We start from the raw sequence: 19,968 nt of genomic DNA on the forward strand, positions 1-19,968 counted from the left end.
AAGAGGAGAGGGAGCATCCAGCTTGTTATCAGTGGACAGGTGAAAAGCTGCATCTCTGATGGGATGGGGCTGCATTAGTGCCTGTGACGTGGGCAGCTTCCACATCTGTGAAGCTCCATCAATGCTGAAAAGTACATGGAGGTTTTAGAACAACATCTGCTCCATCCAGACAACATCTCTTTCAGGGAAGACCTTGCAGGTTTCAGCAAGACGAGGCTGAACCACATCCTGCATCCATCACAGCAGCATGGCTTCACAGGAGAAGAGTCCGGCTGCTGAACTGGTCTGCCTGCAGTCCAGACCTTTCACCAGTACACAACATCTGGAGCATCATGGAAGCAGAAATCCAGCAACCAAGGTCCAGGACTGTAGAGCAGCTAGAATCCTGCATCAGACCTGGATGGGACACTATTCCTCTTCTAAAACTCCAGCAACTGGTCTCCTCACTTCTCAGATATTTATTGAAGGAAATGAGGACAAAAAAGAGAAAACATGACAGAGATACAAGAATTAACATCTGACTGACTTTAGTTGACTCGAGACATCTCTGAGTCGGATCTAAGATGGATGCTGCAATTGTTAGGGAGAACCACAGTGTAAAGGTCTGCCAAGGTTTGATAGTGTTGGTTTGACTTAACTGTTTATAATGCACAACTTTTAGAGTTTTTTTAAATTTTGTCTTTATTCTATTGGTTGTTGTATTATTTTGTGCAAAAGTTTACTTAATTTCAAAGGTACAATAACAAGATATAAAAAAAACTAAAAGATTTAAAAAGTTTAATAAAATCTTGAATACAAGCCTGATGGGTGAGCCTCTGATTTCAACTAAAACTTCATGGATAATCTAAAGTAGTTTTCTTCAAGGGCCTTTTAAGTGTTTTGGGTGTAAGGTAAGAGGAGATTTAACCTCTTCACATCAGACATCCCGTGGGCAGGGCCTGACAAATAAATTCATATTTTACTTTGTCTATCTTCCAAGTACCTACACGTTTTACGCCATTGGGAAGCTAAGGGCCTTGAAATGTGAATGATGTATACCATTCCAGGCTGCATCATAACTGTAAACACATATTTCTAACCAGTCTCAAATGCAATTTATCTTTGAAGCCGTTTTGCAATCCAGTAGCAGATGATCATGCAGCAAAAATGGTCCTGTTACATCAGCAAGGACTCAGTAAAAGTCGTCCAATCAAATAAGTCCTGTTACCCTGGTCTGAATCACATGCAGTTTGGCCTCAGGAAGAATTACTGCACTGAAACAGACATCTTGCACCTCACAGAAAGAGTACAAACACAGCTTGACAGGGAGGAGATGTTGCCACTGTTTTCTTGACTTGCATAAAGCCTTCGATACTGTGAATCATGACTTATCTCTAAACTTTCTTATTTTAATTTTACAGCACTGACACTAGCATGGCTTTCATCATGTTTATCAAATAGGCTGCAACATGTAAGAGATAAAGATGCCTGTTCCAGTTATATGAAGAGCCCAATGGGTGTGCCTTAAGGATCTGTGTTAGAGCCTTTACTTTATAGTCTTTATGATCTTCCACAACACTGTCATGGCGTAGACATACAACTATATGCTGATGATACATGCTAAAACCGCTCAGCTACCAGCTGAGAAATTAACTCATTCCATGTAGTTGAGTGGCTTGATCAGTCTCGTCTTACTTATGTTCTTTTGTGAAACTAGTGGGCAGATTCCAACTGCAGACATCTTCATTAAGAATGAATCTATGGAAATAGTCACTGAATTCCGATATTTTGAAGTCAAGGCTTAATTTTCAATCACACATCAAGAAAATGGCAAAAACTATGAAAAACAATCTGGTACACTTCAGACATATTAGATCATTTCTTTCTAAGGAAGTAGTCAAAACATTTATGGAGGCTAAATTTTTTTTCACACTGTTGGGGATAGGCCAGTGAATCAGCCATCAGACCTCTAGAATCATTATACAAACAAGCTATACAAATCTTTTAAAAAAAAATCATTCTACTACCATCTTACCCAGATTTTTCAGAAACATAACCTATTGAGTCTTGAAAGTTTTGGACTTTTTTCAAACTCTAGTCTAGTATATAAGAGGATCTTAAATTGCCTGGACCCTGCATGTTTAGTGGATTTTGTCTGTTATTGCCCTGATAGTTCTGTAATATCCCTGGTCCCTTATTTATTAAAAAAAAGTCTTTCTTTAATCTATAAAAGCCAGTTTTAGGTGAAAATTGAAGGGATTTTAAGGGGTTAAATAACATTCTACATTACATAGAACTATGACGTGCTGTCTCCTGTCTACCATAATTTCCACGTTTGTTTTTGAGTCATCACATTTAAAAATTTACTGTCATCATCAGTAAACATTTGCAACATTTGGTTCAGTATAACTTTCTCTGTTTAATAAGGCCTGAGAGCCCAAGAAAAGATGTTTTGGATAAAATGAGAAGCTGATCTTCCAAACAGAGGCCCCAAGAGACAGAAGATGCTTCTGAGTAAACAAGGCATCAGTTTGGTACAGCTCAGTTAATCAGTCTCCTTAACCACAAGTTTTTAACAGTTATGAAAAATGTCATCTTGGTTCTTTGTTTTAGAGTAAAAACTTTAATACAGTATGATTAAACAGCACCCAAATTCCTTTCAAGCAGTAATCCCATCTCCATTGACAGGAATTTGATTGGATGGATTTTCAATAGGAGCATGACATAGTTACACATATTATTAAAGTCTTTGGGAAAATAAAATTTAATGAGAACGTGGACTAGCCCTGCATGTGTCATCTGCAGGTGCGGCTGTCCTGCAGTTGCACACACAAGGGAGCCATGCTTTGAGCTGGCAGCTGCCCAGGCAGCAGGGCAGCAGGAAGCCGTGGCCTGCACATTCCTCCAAAGCATCTAATAGGAGTGATGACAGCAGGTAGAACAGAACAGCAATAAGTGGCCTCATTGCTGGCAATACTAGCAATAACCTGGCTATTGTTTGTATGGTATGAGCAGGTGCTGCACGCACTGACAGACACGTCCCTTCCACACAGAGATAGGAGGTATGCAGCTAGTGGATTTAACCAATTGCCTGTAGTCTATTAGCAGGCTGCACCTTCATTTCCCAAGTGTTTTGAAGGTTCAGGTACCTCAAAAAAATCAAATAAAAATAGTGTGCTTCATGATCAAAAACCAAAAGAGGATTAGAGCCAGATCTGCAGTGAGGTTATCTGCAAGTTCAGAGAATTTTATTAGGACCAAACCAGAACCATAGCAGAACTATGGCAGTATGTACAGAGCTCGAGAGGAGACCAGGGTGGCACGTCTGAAATCTGATAGGACACCCCAGGTGCCTGCCAGTGATTGACAGGTCATAGGTTGAGGATAGAAATGTCTTTCCAGACCTGATCGCCAGTATCACTACACTAGTTTGAAGTAAATTTAAAGTAGATCCCCATTTTATCCCTGTGCAAGTACAAGTACTACAAAATCTTTCAATTTTAACTTAAAATGCCTAAAAATGCATACCCAAAGTAAATTTAAAGCTGTTCTTGACCCATTTGAAGTACAGGCATGGTTGAGGGCTCTCAGATTTGTGGCTCGATACCCTCTGGTCCACCGGGGTGTCTCCCTCAGGGTATAGTGGGAGGGTTAAGTGTGATGTGGACATGTGGCCTTCAGATGAGCTTTATATCATTTCATGAGCTGGATCATTTCAATGTTAAAATGACAAGCATTCTTTCTAGAATGCGCCGCTAGGTGGCAGCAGCAATTGTAGTCTCCAAACTCAAGATTATCAGTGAAACAACACTTCAAATCCCAACGGAGTTGAAAAGAAAGAGAAGAGGATGCAGGGCAGGAGCGAGGCAGAGAGAAAAACGGTGGCGATTCAAACCGTTTCTTCCAACGGTTGTTATGGGAAACGTGAGATCGCTAGTTAACAAAATTGATGAACTTCAGGTGCTAACCAGGTCTCTTAAAGAATACAGAGAGTGCAGTATTATGTGCTTCACCGAGACATGGCTGCATGAACACATCCCAGACTGTAATGCGTCTGTACACGGCTTCAGGACGGTCCGTGCAGACCGCAATAAACAACTCAGCGGGAAGCTGAAGGGAGGTGGAATTGCGGTGCTGGTAAACCAGCGCTGGTGTCATCCTGAACATGTCACTGTTAAAGAGAAGATCTGCAAAAGAGACATTGAACTGCTAGCTGTGAGTCTCCGCCCATATTATTTACCCAGAGAGTTCACATGCGTTATTCTGGTAGCGGTATATATATTACCTGGTACCGCTCCAGACGCAGCCTGTGATGTCATTAACTCTGTAGTGGCCAGGCTTCAAACACAACATCCAAACGCATTTGTGGCGATCTCTGGAGATTTTAACAACATCTCCCTCTCTGCAACTCTACCAACTTTCCAACAGTTTGTCAGCTGCTCCACCAGAGAAAACAAAACGTTGGACTTATTTTATGCAAATATTAAAAATGCATACAGCTCCTTTGCCCTGCCACCTTTAGGAAGATCAGACCATAACCTAGTTCTTCTCTCCTCCTCCTACAAGCCCATCGTTCAGCAACAACCAGTCATTAGAAAGGCTATTAGAACCTGGTCTAATGAAGCTGAAGATGCTCTGAGAGGATGCTTCGAGGCTACAGACTGGAACGTCCTATGTGAACCTCATGGAGATGACATCAATGCCTTGACTGAGTGTGTGACAGATTATATTAACTTCTGTGTGGACAGCACCGTTCCAACAAGAACAGTGAGGTGCTTCCCCAATAACAAACCCTGGATCACCAGTGACCTGAAAAAGCTGCTGAACATCAAAAAGAAAGCTTTTAGGGATGGAGACAGGGAGTTATTGAAGTCCACACAAAAACAACTTAAAACACAAATGAAGAAGTGCAAGGAGGACTACAGGAAGAAGTTGGAAAGTAAGCTTCAGAAAAACAATGTGAGGGATGTGTGGTCAGGAATGAAGAAGATCACTGGCTTCGGGATAAAGGAGGATCAGACTGATGGAGGTCTGGACAGAGCGAATGAACTGAACATGTTCTTCAATAGGTTTAGCTCACCTCCTGCTTCAACCCCAACTAGCCACACACCCTCCATGAGCCCACAGCTTTCCTGTCACACCTCCACTCTGTCACCCTGCAGCTCAGTCAAGGACCTGGACACAACCTCATCTCCCTCCACATCAGGACTTCCTGAAACCTCCTCTGCCTCCACCTCCACTCTGTCTGTCTCCTGTAACCAAGTCATGCAACAACTGGTGAAACTGAACCAGAACAAGGCTGCAGGTCCAGATGGTGTCAGTCCCAGAGTTCTCAAGACCTGCTCAAAACAGCTATGTCCGATTCTCCAGCACCTGTTCAACACCAGCCTGAGTCAGAGAAGAATCCCGGTGCTGTGGAAAACATCCTGCCTTGTTCCAGTGCCTAAAAAACCACAACCAGCTGAACCAAAAGACTACAGACCAGTCGCCCTGACATCTCACGTCATGAAAGTCCTGGAGAGACTCTTACTGGCTCACCTCAGCAAGCAGGTGAACACCTTTCAGGACCCATTACAGTTTGCATACCGTAATGGGCTTGGGGTTGAAGATGCCATCATATACCTGCTTCAGAGAGCCCACTCTCATCTGGACCAGTCAGGCAGCACTTTGAGGGTCATGTTCTTTGATTTCTCAAGTGCTTTTAATACGATTCAGCCTGCTCTACTGTGTGAGAAGCTGCAGAAATTCCAGGTGGATCCCTCCACAACCACCTGGATTTACGACTACCTCACAAACAGACCACAGTTTGTGAGACTGAAAGGTTGTGTGTCTGAGATGGTGGTCAGCTGCACTGGAACACCACAAGGGACTGTACTTTCACCATTTCTATTCACGCTGTACACCTCAGACTTCCAGTACAACTCTGAGTTCTGTCATCTGCAGAAATACTCTGATGACTCAGCAGTTGTTGGGTGTATCAGTGATGGACAAGAAGCAGAGTACAGAGAACTGGTCGGTCAGTTTGTGAAATGGTGCGGTGACAATCATCTCATCTTGAATACCAAGAAAACAAAGGAGATGATTGTTGACTTCAGGAGGAACAAGAACACACATAGAAGTGTTTCCATCATGGGAGAGGAGGTGGAGGTGGTGGAGGAATACAAGTACCTTGGAGTTCAGCTGGACAACAGACTTGAGTGGAAAAGCAACACTGAGTACATTTACAAGAAAGGTCAGAGCAGACTCTACTTCTTAAGGAAGCTGAGATCTTTTAACGTCTGCACCAAAATGTTGCAAATGTTCTACAGGTCTGTTGTTGAAAGTGCAATCAGCTTTGCAGCAATCTGCTGGGGCAGCGGCATCAGAACCAGAGACTTGAAAAGAATTAACAAACTGATCAAGAAAGCCGGTTCTGTGCTTGGAGTAACTCTGGAGCCGCTGGAGTTGATCATCAAAAAAAGAATTCTGTACAAGCTGACGAAGATAATGGAAGATCCTTCACACCCTCTACACAACGCCGTGACGAAACAACAGAGTGTGTTCAGTGGGAGGCTTGTTCAAGTCCGATGCAAGACAGAGAGATACAGAAGATCCTTCCTTCCAGCAGCTATCAGGCTGAAGAACAAAGCCCTTAATTAATTAATGTGATTGTTTTACTAAAAAATTACTACTACTACAATATTGAATTTCCCTTTGGGATTAATAAAGTATTTTTTTCATTATAGATGTCACTGCTCCCACCACAGTGAAAGGGATCACAGCCACAAAGAGAGCTAAAATGCCACACTGATAAGAGCTGAAAAACGAGAATATCAAAAAGCTGAACGCAGGTGGCTGAAAACAAAGTTCCAAGTTCACAATGAGATTTATAAAGAGAGACTGAGGATTTAGAATCTAGAGCTGAGAAATGTAGGACAATATTTCTTTTCTGACATCATTGCTAAGAACAGAAAAAATGCATGTGCCTGTTTGCTGTTTGTTACTGTTAACAGACTAACGAATCCTCCTGTGTCAGTAACCCCAGGAACTTCTATCCAACCAGGCTTGTAATGAGCTTGCTTCTTTATTTACTGACTAAATTCAGAAAATGAGGCAGTCAGTCAGTGCTTCCATGCCAGGGGCAGGACATATGTCCCTGTGTCCACTCAGAGACATGAACACCATGACACATTTTTCTCCAATCAATCCTACAAACCTGGATGAGATCATTTGAAACCATCTGAAAACCACCACTTGCTGTCTTGACGCTCTGCCAGCAGGGTTTTTTACGAATGTTTTAGGATGCATGGCCTTAAATATCTTACAGATTGTAAACATGTCTCTGCTTTCAGGTGTCTTCCCTCAGACCTCTCAGAGTTCTGCTAGCAAGCTAAGGCTACCTGAAGCTAATAAGCTGTGGTGCTCCTGGAACAGCGATGAGCACAGAAACGATGGATCAATTAGGCAATATTGGAGAGAACTGGAGATGCTGGGAACAGCACTTCTGTAATGGGTGCTGCAACCTAAGACCCGCTGACAGCAGATAAGCTGAAAAACAGTGTACAAATTATTGCACAGCAGACATGGTTGGTATTCTTCTAGGATCGTTACGCTTATGATTTATTAAACACAAACTTATTCTGCTGTTGATATTGTCCAGTTTGTACTTCAGCATTTCATTGTACATTTTAATTGTCTCTGTAGACATATTCAGTTATGCAAAAACACAAGAATACATCAACATTCATAGGCTTCAAGTTTTTTCTTTTTAATTAGGAGTTTGCTAAATTTCTAAAATTTTAAATGTTTTCCTCCGCACTCTCATTAATAAACATTGCATTCTGACTGTAAGCCAGCACGTGATCAGCCAGCAGCAGCTTTGCACGTTTCATTTTCAGCCTGGTTATGAAACAGGTGATCATCTCCTGCTCTGACTGCAGCTGAGAGCTGTGTGATGCTGCTATGTGAGGACCAAACCTCTTCTGAGTGCTTTTGGAAGGGGGAAGGGCCTGAGCAGCACCGACTCCACTTTGAAAACACTAAACTACTCATCAGTCTCCAAAAGTCTCCAATACCACCAGAAAAAGTTGCTAGATTTGTCGTTAGTCGCTTTTGTGAAAAAAAGTCGCTAGAGGGGTCTGAAAACGCGCTAAATTGGCAACACTGGCATCAACTAACACAGGCCTTTAATACCCCTGCACTCCAAAAACACTTACACTCACACATTGTGATATACTGTTTTGGGCATGTATATTGCAGCTTTTTTAAAATAATTTGACTAATTTATCTTTTAACCATAACTATTGTAACTAGCTAACAGTTTAACAGTTTTCAATCAATGCAGAAAATCACTGTTTTAACCTTCAATCATGTTCAGAAACTAAAGTAAACTAAATAATGGAGCCTTATTATCACCTATAACAAGCCCAAAATTCTGCATGTTTGGTCCATGTTCATTCACAACTTATTGTACTAATAGCTTAACAGTTTAATAGATGTAGCTAGCATTAGCCTCCTAGCTACTGCTAGTTAGTCAACCAGTGCCATGCTTCAGCGGCCATTTGAGAAGAAAACACACATAAAGATCGGGCTGTTTTTGTCCCGATTTTGCACCTTTCTGACCAAGGAACGCCGGATTATCTTAAGTCGTGTAAGCTTTTCCTATAAAATTATCATTTGGTCTGAGGTGTGTTACAAGTGAATACGTCCCGAGAATCGGCTCTGAAACAGGTTGTGGCCGACAATCAGAAGTATTGAACCAAATTTACAACCAAAAGTCTTCAAGTGTGTGAGGAAAGGTGACGATTCCTGAGTTGTGACTCTGTGGATGGTGACGTGGAACGGAACGTAGCAATCGGAGAGCGAGCTGACCGGGGTGCAAGGAAGGATATAAAGTCTGTGTTCATGCTATCTCCAGTCTGTTAATTATTTATTTATATATATATATTTTCAATTCTGGATTTTTCTGTTAACAATAGTCCCAACACCACCATCATTCCCTTGTCTTGTAGATCCTCTTCCATGCTGGGTGTTGTGTTTTCCAGTTGTTGCCATGGTTCTTCTGACTCAGAGGACTGGATTCTAGATCGGTTGCAGGACAGCATCGTTATGTGTGTGTTGTTCTGGGCTGAGATTATCGGAGCACACCACACACAGTACGATCAAAACTGTTAAATGCCTGATTTTTTTATCTTTATGTGTGAAGTCTCAAACAGATAAAAAATCTCATCAGGTTGTCCTAATGTGTGTACCAGGCTTAAGTTTGTGGAAATTAGATCATATAACTCAGATCTTTACACTGGCTTCCTGTCTGTCAAAGAATTGACTTCAAAATCCTGTTTTTACTTTACAAAACATTGAATGGTTTAGGACCAAAATACATTACGGATCTTCTGGTTTGTTAAGAACCAACTAGATCCCTCAGGTCTTCAGGGTCAGGTCTACTTCCTGTTCCCAGATTCAGAACTAAAGCGTTCCGCTTTTATGCTCCTCAAAAGTAGAACAACCCCCAGAAAACTGCAGGTCTGCTGAAACTCTCCACTGTTTTATATCAGGGTTAAAAACATTTATATTTGCTGCCTTTTATCAAAACAGCAATTAATTTCTCACACTTGAACTTTAATTTCTTACAATTTATCTATTTTATGTTAGCTTTTTTTCTGTTTTTATTTAATTACTTTTATTTCTTTTTAAAAGCATTACAGCACCTTGCTGTAATGCTTTTAATGTTTTATGTAAAGCACTTTGAATTGTCTTGTACATGAAATGTGCTGTACAAATAAACTTGCATTGCCTTGCCTCACTGCATCCTGATACAACCAACTTACCTTTCTATTGACCTTTTAAAACTTCTCCAGATTATTGTTTTAGTTGTGATGTCTCTCAAATGTGACTACAGTTATCACGCAGTGTGTATGTGAGATATTTGTCCACCACAGTCCATCACAATGACCAACACAGATAAACAAACATCCAGTCAGGCTTACACTCACTCATAGCGAGAATTTAGAGTTAATAGACTGTGTCTGTTAGAGCAGTGGTTCCCAACCTTTTTTTCTTTAGAGACCCCCTTCATGCATACTAAAATGCTGTGGACACCCTGCTCCACCCGGGGCTGAAACAATGCTTGGTTTTAGGCTTTCAAAAGTGAGATTCTTACCATAAATAAGGTCTTCTGGTGGAGTCCTGTCCTTTGATAAAACCAAAGTTAAATTAATAACATATAGTCTTACTTTTTTTCCTCAAAATAGAGACAATATGTGGACATTAATCACAATGGCTCCAATGTTCAAAGCCTCAGGGTCCCCCAGTGCTCTTTGGGAGACCCCCTTGGGGGGTCCCAGACCCCAGGTTGGGAACCACTGTGTTAGAGGAAGATAGGGGGGTGAGCCATCATCCTTCTCTTTCCCAGCTGGGTCCAAGGGGCATTAGTTTTGTTTCCTTGTACTGGGGTACAATACAGCTCTGTACTGGAATGCCCCTTTAGATGCAATGCTGAATGCGTCAGGCTGAGGAACGTCGATCACTGATGCATCTAATTTTACTTCTGTCAAGTCTGACAAAAGCTGAAACTGTGATGTGTCTGACAATTAAGTTTTACCAATCACTGATTTGCAGAATTACAGATTTACGTGCTATAACTTGTAGCCCCTCTCCAGCTGTCATGGGGTCTGTTTTGATCAATGACATCAGATGTAACACACTTACTTTTGAGCCCACCTTTATCATCTCATTATCTCAAGAAAACAAAATTGATTTTGAAAGAGATAATGAGATTAATTATCTTGTTATCACCTTGTAATCTCAAGGTTACAAGAAAATGAACCTGTTATCTTGAAATGGCTTTTTTAAAAAAGGATGATGATCAGCATGGCTGCTCTTGGCTTTCATAGTTGAACTCCACAACGACTGAAGTTCTTTTGACTGCAAATTCTGCCATCTGCTGGGTTTTCAGTGGATCACATGACGCCTACGGCTAACCTCAGCAGCTGGTTTGACAGAAAACTGAACATACTAAAAGCTTTGCACAGTCATGTTTTTATCATCTTAGAAAATTTTTAAAAAATAAAATCAATTTTAACGTTTGAAGACACTGAGTGGCTTTTTCATGCTTTTGTTTAATTTCGGTCACTGACTGTTCCAATTAACCTAAATAGTTCTCAACTGCTTTTCCATTTTTTTTATTTTTTATTTATTTATTTGTGTGTGTGTGTGTGTGTGTGTGTGTGTGTGTGTGTGTGTGTGTGTGTGTGTGTGTGTGTGTGTGTGTGTGTGTGTGTGTGTGCCAATTACTTTTATAGCCTTTTGTTGATGCTGTTGCAGTTTTTTTTTCAGATGTGCTGCTGCCATTAAATTAAAATGAGCTAATAGTTCCCATGAAATGATAAAATATTTCACTGTCAACATCTGATATGCTGCTCATGTTCTATTGGGAATAAAATTTGGGTTGATGAGATTTACAGATCATTGTGTTCTGTTGTTATTTCAAGGGTTTACCCTAACCCTTTTTGGAAATGCAGTTGGATGCTGCATTGTGTGTTATATTGTTGATTTCCCCTCCATCTGAAATTTTCCCCACCTGTATTAATAATAAATTGTCAAATTATAAGAATAAAAGATGGAAATGTCAGGATTTATGTCTTATAAGGTAACAAAGGGGAAAGTAGGTGCATTTCCCAGCCATCTGGTTGTCTTTTCCCTCATATAATGGATTAAACACAGAAGGAAAAACGTGAGAATTTCTTCTCTTATTTTTATGAGGCAAGAAGTGATGCTTTGAGACAGAAGAAAAGTTATAATTACCAAAGAATAAACCTTGTTGTTGTACTCGTTACAACAATAAAGATGTTCTATTCTATTCTGTTGTATTCTATTCTATTTTTACAGGAAAAAAAACTTCCCTCAGACCATATTTCATATTGAGGAAGAAAGTCTATGATGTTTACCTCCGAGCCAAGGCTGCAGCAGGGCCCTGATGTGGTTGGGATGGGGCTGACTGTCTGGTAGGGACGTAGGTGTCAACTCCTGCGATTTCTCGCTGATGTGGTTATTGTCATCACAAACCCACTTTACAGGTCATGTGTTGCAAATAAAATTGTATATTCATATATTCATTTATGTCTTAGCCCAAAATGTGTCACTGGGTGTCTGAGAATATTATATATCAATCTCTAACTGCAACTGCAATCACATGTGAGCATTTCAACGTTGCTTAATTGATTGATTTGATTTATTCCAAACATGTCAAAATCCTTCCATGAAACACAATACACATCAAAACAAAAGGAAAACTATCTTAATCATTAATATAATAATTGTGTGTACATGCATACACATATACAAACATACATATAGAACCCCTTTAATATAAATAAATTACTGTGTTTAATATAAATGTACACAAAAAAAATAAATCTATAAACAAATCTCTAGGCAAGGCAACACAAGGCAGTTTATTTGTACAGCACATTTCATGTACATGACAAAGTGTGTTACATAAAATAAAGGCATTAGAGATATTTAGAAATAGTCAAAGGCATCAACACATAATCACAATAAAATAATAAATTACATTAAAACTAATGTAAAGATAAGTTTTAAAAAAAAAACGTTAACATGCAGATTTCATGCATAGGCGCATGAGAAAAGAAATGTTTTTAACCTGGATTTAAAAATGTCTACATTTGGTAAAAGTTTAATCTCCACTGGCAGTTTGTTCCATTTGTTTGCAGCAGAACAGCTAAATGCTGCTTCTCCATGTTTAGTCTGGACTCTGGTCTGGACTAGAGCTCTGCTAGGTTTATATTCTCTGAACATATCACAGATGTATTCTGGGTCTAAACCATTCTGGGATTTGTAAACAAGCAGAAGGGTTTTAAAATCTATTCTGTGACTGACTGGAAGCCAGTGTAATGATTTCAAAACTGGTGTGATGTGTTCAGATCTCTTAGTCCTGGTTAAAACTCTAGCAGCAGCGTTTTGGATGAGCTGCAGATGTTTAATGCTCTTTTTAGGAAGTCCTGTTAAAAGAACATTACAGTAATCCAGCCTACTGAAGATGAATGCATGGATGAGTTTCTCTTGGTCTTTCTGGGAGACTAAACTTTTAATTCTGTTGATGTTTCTGAGCTGGTAAAAAGCTTTTTAGTGAAGCTTTGATGTGGCTGCTGAAAGTCAGGTCTGAGTCTATCAACACTCCAAGGTTACGAACTCTACCGACTGTGCTACAACCGATCTATATAAACACATATCTGTCTGTCTGTCTGTCTGTCTGTCTGTCAGTCAGTCAGTCAGTGAGACAGTGAGTGAAGTCATGAAATCAGCCGAAGCTGCATCTGGACTCGGCTGTTGAACTGTGATCCTCCAACGTGTCTTTCTTCAGATGCATCCTGGGAGATGTAGTGTTATCAGTCATTAATCTCCGTATTTCTGCACGTCTACCCGGAAGTAGAAAAACTACAACTTTCCAATCTTTTGATGGACGGAAAGCAGCTGTAGAAGGCGAATGCGCGGTCTCCTTTTCTGTCAGCAAGCAGGCAGGCAAAATGTTGATTATTCTGTTTGGTCTGTTTTTATTCCTTTACAGACCGGTCTGCTGCGTTTTTCAGAAACTTTACTGCACCATATCAGAGAGTTGTGACTGTGACTTTAAGCCAAATATTAGAGGTAAAAAATGCTACTTGCTAGTTTACGTTTGCGTGATGCTATTTGTTAGCTAGCAAAACAAAGTAGTGGTATTTTATCCGTTGCTCAACATAAATGCATTTTTTATACTAATAGTATTAGCTGTGTGGTATTTTTGTCCTCGATGCTCTTAATGAGATAATGAAAAATATTACTAGAGGCTAATGCTAGCTTCAAAACAGGGAGTCATGTTCTCAGTGTGTGACACTAAAATTAAGAGATTAGGAAAAAATGTAAAATGATCTGTTTTATAAGATATGCTGCAGTTATAATACTATGTAATCATATCAGCGGTTATTAAAAAAATCCTTTATGATCTACTCCATGTTAGGCCAGACAGAAACAGTTCAACTAGACACTTGTGTGTATTAAATCGTAGGGATTATGTTGACTGTTGTGGAAGGTTTTGATGTGGGCATCAAATCCTCTAATAAAGCACCAAGACTGTCACGTCATGGATCTTAATGTGTTTTATGATCACAAACAGTAACCTGAGCCACCGGCATCACAGCTGTTATTGCCACTGTTTCCTAATGAACAGGTTTGGAGTGGGACCTCTATAAGAATGTCTACGGACAACATCTGGCTCAGGACATCTTGTCGGAGGAGGTGGCAAAGTTCCTTAATAATAAAAATCCTGATCGGCCCCTGGTACTGTCATTCCATGGCTCTTCGGGGACGGGAAAGACACTGGTCAGCTCCATGCTGGGGAATCATCTGTATGGCTCAGCGATGAGCAGCCCATACATCCACCAGTTTGTCCCCACGCTTCACTTTCCTTCACCCCAGCGGGTCAAACACTACAGGGTGAGTCAGAGGTTGCTGTGTCTTGATTTAATCACTTGCAGTTGATATGAGCAATTACAGAGCTGTAACAACTGCTGTTTTCAATGTAAATGATGCACCTGAGCCCCATGGGGAGAAACCGGACCAGAAACCTGGCAGAATGAGGGACTGACTGGACGCGTAGTAAGAGATGCAGTTGTTAGAAATTATTAATGACAGGTTCTTCCCTGAATATGCAACGATGAATGAGAGGAACATGGATTATTTTATTTGTTTTTGTTGACATTTGCTTTGGGGTTTACTTCACGTTATGTTTTATTGTTGCTGTACTACGCTGACAGGCTTAATACGAGCCTATGACTACTTCATCTATCTTTAACGGTTAAACAAGACAGGTGCAACATAAAATATTAGCATATGCGCTGACTAAAAAGATACTATTATTTGTTCAATCTGAGGTTTTACTGCAGTTTCTTCCTGAAATCCACCTTGTAATCCTACCCTCAATTCACTTCGATTGAAATCCTGTATTGTCCCCAGAGGGAAATTGATTTTGCAGCCAGAACACACACATAGGACAAACATCAAATCCAAACATCAAAAAACAAAATCGGAACCAGTGCAATATGTCAAAGAAGAGATTCACACAATTCAAAACAATAAATGAGCTTAAAATAAGTGAAATAAAAACACAGCTAAAAACAAATAGAACAATTTCCCTCTGTTGGAATCAGGGTAATCCTGTTTTATTTAGATCAAAGTTATCCAGATCCTACTGAGGGTTTTATCCAGATAACAACCAGTGTTGGATTATGTGATCCAATCCAATTATTTCCCTTTTGAACAACCCATTTTCAAGATTTGATCCAATCCGACAACCGGAATCTGATCAGATTACGTTTGAACAACCGGCTTCAGATGATTAATTGATCAAATAAAATAGAAATCTAACATGTAGAATGTATATCAGTGATGACACATCTCAGTGATGTTTGGATTTGCTCATTCTGCTATTAATAAACATTCTCATTTTGGTTTGCAGAAGGAGCTGAAGAGCTGGGTGGAGGGAAACCTGACAGAGTGCGCTCGCTCCGTCTTCATTTTTGATGAGATGGAGAAGATGCCTCCGGGCTTTATCAATGTTCTGGAGCCCTTCTTGGGGCCCTCCCATGTTGTGTTTCGCACCAACTACCGCAAGGCCATCTACATCTTCATCAGGTACAAAACTCCAACACTGGACGGAGGCATGCTGACAGGAATTTGAATATTGATGTTCTTTTTAACTTCAGCTCAGTATAATTTTTTACTGTGCTGTAAAAACATTCAGCAGATTCTTTCTCAGTTCATTTTACCCAGCTGCTGTGGAAAAAACCAGTAATACCACACCAGAAGATGTAAGGGAGCCATGGTTTAGGGGCATGTCTAATAATGTAATCTTTAGTATTCCTCTAGAAAAACAGATCATATGAAGACCTGCAGCTGCTGTGCATCTCTCTTTAATGTGATTACAGGAGTTCAGACTTGTGTTACAGAGAAATACAAGTAAAAGAGATTTCTGTCAGAAATTTCAACAGAAAGGCAGCGGGATGTTCATTCATGACTCTGACATGTTCAGATGTGGTCAGATTTCTTTTCTGAAGGACAGGGCGAGTTTAACCTCAGACTTATTATTGATTCTGTGTTTTTATTCTCCACATCTAACAAAACTGGAAAGATATGCCTCTAAAAATGTCTCCAGATGACAGCATTTAAAGTTCTCATTAAACACAGACACGACCATACAGGTGTTGTATCAGTTCAAGTACATATAGAGGTCATGTTTATTCAAGGAAAAAACATGAGTGCTGTGAAGTGGTGGATGCTAGTTGTTGTTGTGTGTTTTCCTTCCAGCATCTCTGGAGAGGACGTGATTAACAAGGTGGCTCTGGAGAACCGGCAGGCTGGGCAGGAAAGAGAGGATATTAAGTTGGCCGACCTAGAAGAAGCCATCGCACATGCAGTTTATAACAACAACACAAGTAAGAGTTACAGGCTTCTATTGATTAGAATCAGAAAATTATATTTTTCTAAAAAATAAAGTTCCATTAGAGGACCGTATAATAGGTCAGGGGACATTAAATAAAAACACAAAAGCATTGAATTTGATTTAATCGGGACGTGTAGTCTGAAGATGGGGTGAGTTTAACGAGTGCTCTTACAATGCAGCTGATTGATCGGTAAGAACTTTGTGCCTATCAATACTTCATCCCCACAGACTAAACGAGGGAGCAAATGTTCTTTAAGCTTTGATGTTCAGACTTTTAAAAAAAGAACTTCTCAGTGAAGGAAACTAGAGTGAGTTTTTTTTTTTCTGTCCAGGTGGTTTCTTCAAGTCCAGCATCATAAAGCAGAGCCTCGTCACCCGCTTCGTCCCCTTCCTGCCGCTGAGCCGGTGCCATGTTGAGCGCTGCATTCGCTCCCAGCTCTGCCAGCAGGGCAGCTGCAGCCGGCAGGATGTGGTGGAGGCGGTCGGGAGAGTCATGATCTACGCTCCTGTCCCGGGAAAGTACTTCTCCACCACAGGCTGCAAAGCCGTCTCTGCCAAAATCAGCTTCTTCCTCTAAGAGAAGGACATACGTGTTTTCCTCTCAGGATGGAAAAGGAATAACTTCTTTATTTTTTGAGAGAGTTGTCAGCATTTTATGCCTTATCAAAGGCAGCTGGAGGGAAACAATGTGGATGACGTGTAGCCAGAAACCAGCTGGGTGACTCTTTGCTCATGAGCCGAGCATCAGGCTACATTTGGAACCAAAGGGATCTGAACTTATAACCGTCAGGAATCAAGTCCGCGTTGTGCCATCTGTGTTTCCCAGAAGGCATTGCTGCTGCTCCCAGGGCATTATTCAGTGTCTGAACGCTACCTCTAACTCAGTTTTAGTTTTAATTCCAGACCTTCAGGTTGGTAAGGCAGCGTTTCAGCTTTCACAGCTGCGCTTCACCAGATGTTTCAAGGGTCCTCGAGGGCCGCTGTCCTGCAGGTTTTCAATGTTTCCTGCTTCAGCACACCTGACTCAAATGAAATGGATCCAACAGCCTATTAAGTTTTGCACAATTACTCGTTAATTTGGGTCAGGTGGTTTTGGAGCAGGGACACATGGAAAACCTGCAGGATTGTGTCCCTCGAGGACCGGAGCTGGACACCCCTGCAGTACACCATCCTTTCACCTTCATGCTGCTGAAGCGTCTCACAGTTTTACCTGGAGCAGATGGAGGTTTGATCCCTCGTTCAGCAGTAAACCAGATGGCAGCAGATGGAGCTTATACTTGATTTATTTTCACTTCGTTGTTCCAGGTTTTTAGTTAAAGGGATCAGAGATTCAGAATGTCTCAGAAATTATTTTTTAATGTTTCTTTTTTTTAACTGAGGGAAGCAAAATATTAAAATATCTTGTCTCCTGAATATTATCTCTTTGGAAAACGGAGTGTGATGCACGATGAGGCATAATTTGGCAAATAATGAAATCATGAAGCTAATTAAGATGCTCATTAACTGATATTAATAAAATATAAACTTAACTATTTATTTGGACTGAAATTAGTGTGCCAAATGATTTTTTTTTTTTAAAGATTTATAATTTGTAGCTGTCCACTATCATAATGGCCACGTTTGCATGCGTTTTAATACATTTTACATACATTTAAATCCTCCTTAAAAATTACCTTGTAAGCACGTAATTCCGAATAAAAATGGCCATTCTTAATTAAACTTAAATCCCAAGTAAGTGGATGGTTTATTCTGATTTTAAATAAAAACTGATTATGTTTACATTTATTCCGCTTTTAATTAATTCCGGTTCTGCTCGTTCTCTTGTCCAGTCACGATGACGGTACCGTACTCTTTCCCTTCTTCTCTGACTAAAGTGCTTCAAAACTAGAATCAAAAATCAGAGCGGAAATGGTTCTTATTATGTGGTATTCCTAGCTTTTCCATGTTGTAGACAAAAAGAAGCAGGATGAGAGAGCACCCCCCCCCCCTCCCGTAGATGTAACTACGTCACGTCTGCCCGGTCCAACCAGAACCCTTCCCAACCCCCAGATCCAAAGCGGATTTGAATAAAGGCGATTAAACGAGTTTTCCAAATAAAGCTCAATTTGGAATTACTATTTCCATGTAAACGTGAAGAAGAATACTTTAATTTTGAATAATTAATTCTGAATTTAAAAACACCATGTGACCGTGGCCGTCACACTGTGGGAGCACAACACTAACACAGCCACCAGGTGGCAGCAAAGAGTTTATCCAGGAGTGTTGGTGGTGAAGCTGAGTTCACCTGCAGCTTTGTGCTTTTATTCACTTATGTAAGTGTGTTTTATTTACATATTTCGGTTTGTTTACACACAACTGTATTCATATAAAAACATGCCAAATGCACTTTATGGAGAATAAAATGGACCGGATGATTTTAATGGGTCAGTGTGTTTCTGAATACTTAAATTATGGACTGTTGTTAAAAGTTTACAAACTGTTTACTGTGTGTAAAACATTGATTATTTGTTGTATTAAATTAGCTTTGTTAAATGTGGTGAAGGTCAGTTGAGTTTACATGCCTGCTAACGTGTAAATGTAAATATTCATTGTGAATACAAAACGCCCACCCGCCTCTGCTCTGATGATTGGGCCCCTTCAGATTGGGCCTCCTATAAATTTCCAGACTTCATGGAAGCACTGAGTGGTGCCATGACACCGTCTCCATCAAAAGCAGTGAGCGTTGAAGGATTAGGTTTTATTTTTTGTAGGTGCTTGTGTTGGTGTTTGTGTCTCAGGTTGAGCAGCTGAAGTTCCTGGTCATCGGCAACTGAAGCTTCTTGGGCAACATGCAACTTGTGGTCCTGCAGTAAAAGGTCAAATTTAAATGTTGCCGTTATTAATTTAGTTTAATTTGTAAAGTTGCTTTACAAATTTACATTCGGGGGAAACTTAACTATAAAAGTAAGGGAGGGGTTGTTTGGTAGATTATTTCTCTCTCACTCGCCTCTCAGTTTTAATTGCACTTAGACACCAAAACACACGAAACACAACACACAAACAACATTTGGGGGGCGTGCCATGGCGGGCGGGGCCACTGAGGTGGCCTCACTCCCAGCACAACGCTGTCACTTTCCCTCAATTTTAATTGCAAACAACACACTTCATGAACAGTCAGGAGCGGGGAGGGGGAGGGTAATGGGGACCTCTCACATCCCTGTTCCCCCTGGGTGTGGAAGGGGGCGGGCAGAGGGAGGTGGTTGCCCCGAGAGCCGGGACCCATTTTGGCTGCACTGATGGGCTGCTGGCTCGGGGGGGTTCCTCTGGGCTCCTGGGGCCCTGGGCTAGTGATGTGACGTCTGACACAAAAGCCCCAAAGCCTGCATCGAGTATATGGGGCGTCTCCAAATGAAGCCTGAAGCAAAGTCCGTATTATTTTCCTGAACGTCACATGACCAAAGAAAAATGAGGCCCCGTTTTTTCTGATCCATGAAAGTGTCTCGTGTGATTCAGCTGCTTAAAAAACCGCAGAAAAT

General features: G+C 40.7%; 1 protein-coding gene across 1 annotated transcript; it reads left to right on the forward strand.

The window, feature by feature from the left end:
• Positions 1–13,262: 13,262 nt before the first annotated feature.
• On the forward strand, positions 13,263–18,873 carry tor2a (torsin family 2, member A). The gene is made up of 5 exons (XM_041998849.1): positions 13,263–13,623; positions 14,183–14,448; positions 15,470–15,645; positions 16,318–16,445; positions 16,786–18,873. Exons 1-5 carry the CDS (start codon positions 13,503–13,505, stop codon positions 17,028–17,030), a joined length of 936 nt encoding a protein of 311 aa, XP_041854783.1. The 5' UTR covers positions 13,263–13,502; the 3' UTR covers positions 17,031–18,873.
• Positions 18,874–19,968: the final 1,095 nt, after the last annotated feature.

This window comes from Melanotaenia boesemani, chromosome 11 (genome assembly GCF_017639745.1).
Source record: "Melanotaenia boesemani isolate fMelBoe1 chromosome 11, fMelBoe1.pri, whole genome shotgun sequence".
Taxonomy (NCBI): Eukaryota; Metazoa; Chordata; class Actinopteri; order Atheriniformes; family Melanotaeniidae; genus Melanotaenia; species Melanotaenia boesemani.